Below are 3,770 nucleotides of genomic sequence, written 5' to 3' on the forward strand. Positions count from 1 at the left end.
GAGCGCCGCCTGTTCAGGGCAGTCGTCCTACTGACTGAGCTAACCAGGGAGGCTAGCACAGCAGATGGTAGGGCGAGCGCGAATTGATCACTTACACGATGCGAGGCCGATTTTCGTACAATGTCAAAAGAATTCCCTAAGAAGGGCTGCATCTGTAATGAGCAATTAATTACTCATTAACAACTACCAAAATGCAGTCATATGGCTGCAAACGAAAGCTATGCAATTTTCTCAGGAGCTTCGTGGTTGTCGAAATTTTTTTCGTGGTTCTAGCTAGTAGAAATAGTAGAAATCTGTCACGCGAATCGGAAGTTTTCTTTTTTTTGCTTAACAAATAAGTTGCTATGAAAGTTCTATAGCTCTGCTTCGCATTCGTACACTTGCGCTTGGCTGTATTGTAGTGAATAATAACTATTTTATTAAATGTATGAGTCGACAGTGTGAGAAAGACACTGGTCTATGTAAGGCGATAGGCTGGGGGCGATCGAGGCGCAGATTTCAGTAGGGCTTTATTAGTACTAATTAGCGCGCATCACACGCAAGTGACTGAAGACAGTACTTGAATCGGGGGCGTTATCTGACGCGAAAAGATTTCCCTTGAAAGGAGAATCTTGTGACAGGTCCTGCGTATCCGGCCACTTGCAATCCAGCAGAACGGAGAGCGTTGCGCACTGCCTTCCAGTTCCATTCACCCGTCGAAAGAGTTTTTGCCAAAGTGCCGAGTTCTCCCGGAACTCTGAACTTCTTGCCGGTCCGGTCAACTTTTACCATTATGCGGAACCTCTGCGGGAAAACTATGTGACATCCGTTAAATTGGTAAGCGTAAAAGTTGCTCCCTTCGTCTGAAAACAACGTCGCTCCTTTTTGCACGAGCTCAAAGAATACTTCGGCGTATTTGAAGTTTCTAAGCCTCTTGGGCAAATCCGCCATATCACGAGGCAACTGGAAGAATTGCCCTCGTATCCTGACGTCCATATTACATCTTTCGCCAGAAGATACGCCGCTGGAGCTCCGTGAGAAACTATCACCAGTCCCACTACTTACGCTTTCAGTGCCTCCACGTCCTCTAGCCCTACTACTACTTCCGCCACCTCTTCCATTATTCCGAGTAGAGACTTCTTTGCCTGCGCCCTTTCCGTTACTTTCTCTACTTTTACCGCCGTCACCGACTTTGTACGACTTTCCATCCATTTCGATAGAGGCGATATCGCCATCGGATGAGCGATCGACCTTTATTCCGTGTGACTGAAGAAGGTCCATCACTAACTCAACAGCAGTGCGTCCTCTCTTCTTCGCGTGAGATACAAATTTGTCTATGTCCTTTGGAATCCTGAACAGCTTGTCATCGACAAAAATTTCTACTCCGACTGTTGGTTTGCTCGGTCTACCGGACTTCACATGCACTTCATATTTGATGCCATTAAACATGAGAAATATTCTGTCACCTCTCCTAGAAACAAGTACCCCGTATTGCCTCAGTTGCTTCATGATCATTTCTACTTCCTCCGGCGTGAGACCGCGAACAACATCCAAAAGCCGAGGAAGGTCGCTCGGCATTCTATACTTGACATCGCGCAGTTTCGCGAAGAGTCGGATGTCCAAATGGAGGTCTATTCGGTCGGCGCCCTTCTGTATAAAACGCAAAATACCGTCTGGATCTGGAATGAAGATGTAGCCTGCTAGCTGAAGCACCTGCAGCAATCGAAGAGGAGTGACGTTTTTGTTCGCCACGGCGGTGGACATCTTGTCGGCGTCCGTTGGAAGAAGGTACTTGTAGCCACCCAAGACCACAACAGTCTTTGGCTGGGCTTTGATTGGGAATTCTTTCCCGTTGAAGGCGAGCGCTGTGACGACGCTCTCGGAGTCGCGTACAGGGACGATGCCATACCGATTGTATAAGATGGATACGATGATACTGGGCATATTCCTCTTCTCGAGCTCGGCGATCAGCTTGCTCAAATCATACGGTATTATGTAGGTCTTGCCACCCATTCTGAAGCGCAGGTCGAGGACGACGGGAAGCCGGAACATCACGTTGCTCGCGGTGACACCACGAACAAGTCCAGTGCCTTCCACAACCTCCAACTTCATGTTCGCGCGTTGTAAGGCTGAGAGTATTTCGCCCACTTGCAAGATTAGCGGGCTCCTGAAAATTGAATCCAGGTCAATGGGAATGATGTACTCTTGCTCACGGATTGTGATGTGCCTTACCGGAGTATCGGCGATGTCATAATGTTCACCACGATACGTGGCTCGAGGAAGGTTTCCCTCTGGAGACTTACTGAAACGAACACCGAACGCTTCCAGGGCCATCTGTACCTTAAAAAGTTCGGCTGGCTTCTTCCTGTAGGTGCTGAGAAATTTCTTGATGTCCGCGGGAACGTTATAATCTCTTCCTTCGACAGTCATTGGCTTCGACTGCAGCGTTTGTGGGAAACGTTGCGATCGGCCAAATAATGTAAACCCTCTTATGTTGCCTGAGTCGTCCAATGAGAACTCTGCCCCAAGCTGGCGGAGCACGGTGAGTACCCGAACAAGTAGTCTTTTACTATTGGATATATGGGCAGGGAGTTTAGAAGCCTGCCTCGGAATAATAAAGTTTTGTCCTAGGCTGTGAAACCTGAATCTCACAGCAAGCGCCTTAGGAAGTCGGATGGTGTTGCCTCCAACTGAGACGCTGGTAAAAGATTTGCCCAGGTCCGGAAATACAACGCCCATTTCCACAAGCATTCGATGAATGGCAGCAAAATTATTGGGAAAGTTGAGCAGGACTTCGATCGTGGTGCGGATGGTGTCATTGATGCCCCTGGAGAGCGGAGGGATCAGGACGGGCTTAAATACGTCGATAATTTCGGTTTCTGGGTAAAGCTTGAACCATGACCCTTTGGCAGTAGGTTTCGGCTTGGGCTTGGGTGGGGGAGTTCTAGATTCCGGCACGATTGTGCTTGTTTCTGGAATCTCGGCTACTGCCTTCGGCTTTGGCTTGGGCTTGGGTGTGGTGATTGCTTCAGGCACGATGGTGCTTGTTTCTGGAATCTCGGCTGCTGCCTTCGGCTTTGGCTTGGGCTTGGGTGTGGTGATTGCTTCAGGCACGATGGTGCTTGTTTCTGGAATCTCGGCTACTGCCTTCGGCTTTGGCTTGGGCTTGGGTGTGGTAGTTAGTTCCGGGAAAATAGTGCTTGTTTCTGGAATCTCGGCTGCTGCCTTCAGCACAAGCAACAGGCCGATCACAGGTAACATGGCGTGCAGTCGCATCGCACGTCACCTACAGTTTCTTGCGTACGCAGGAGGTTTCTGGCGTTCCTTCCCACAGGTCCTCTCAATCACAGCGTTTCCTACGAGAAAGCACAAGCTTCTGTTTATATTATTGCATTGTTATCCTTTCTCTTAAGAGACCACCGAATGGAACTCTAATAAATTATTATTCTAAGTAAAAATATTTTATCTGATTCTCTCCTTCTATGATGACGTTTGTCCTGCGGCAAAACATGCGCTCAAATAAAGGGAAAGTTGAATTGAAAAGCTGCATTTTGTGGCGACGTTACCAACGGGGCGGGCTGCCACAATTTTGATTTTTATGGCAGCGGAGCGCAACGTCTGTGATCCGCCTCCAAAAATCTGCACCGACACGTACATCTTGCTTGCAAATTGTGCCGATGATGGCAACACGTTTATTTATATTAAGGGGAGTAGTAGTGAGCAAAATATTCGTTTTCTCCGAAAAAAGGTCTTTTTATGGGTATGGTACTTTGCTGATGCAAGCCAACTTC

General features: G+C 48.2%; 1 protein-coding gene across 1 annotated transcript; it reads right to left on the minus strand.

The window, feature by feature from the left end:
- Window positions 1-573: 573 nt before the first annotated feature.
- On the minus strand, window positions 574-3,255 carry LOC146190384 (uncharacterized). Its single transcript, XM_084600159.1, has one exon. The coding sequence runs from the start codon at window positions 3,253-3,255 to the stop codon at window positions 574-576; it is 2,682 nt and encodes an 893-aa protein (XP_084456285.1).
- Between the last annotated feature and the right edge of the window lie 515 nt (window positions 3,256-3,770).

This window comes from Amblyomma maculatum, chromosome 4, assembly GCF_055883805.1.
Source record: "Amblyomma maculatum isolate TAMU_Amacu chromosome 4, ASM5588380v1, whole genome shotgun sequence".
NCBI classification, from domain to species: domain Eukaryota; kingdom Metazoa; phylum Arthropoda; class Arachnida; order Ixodida; family Ixodidae; genus Amblyomma; species Amblyomma maculatum.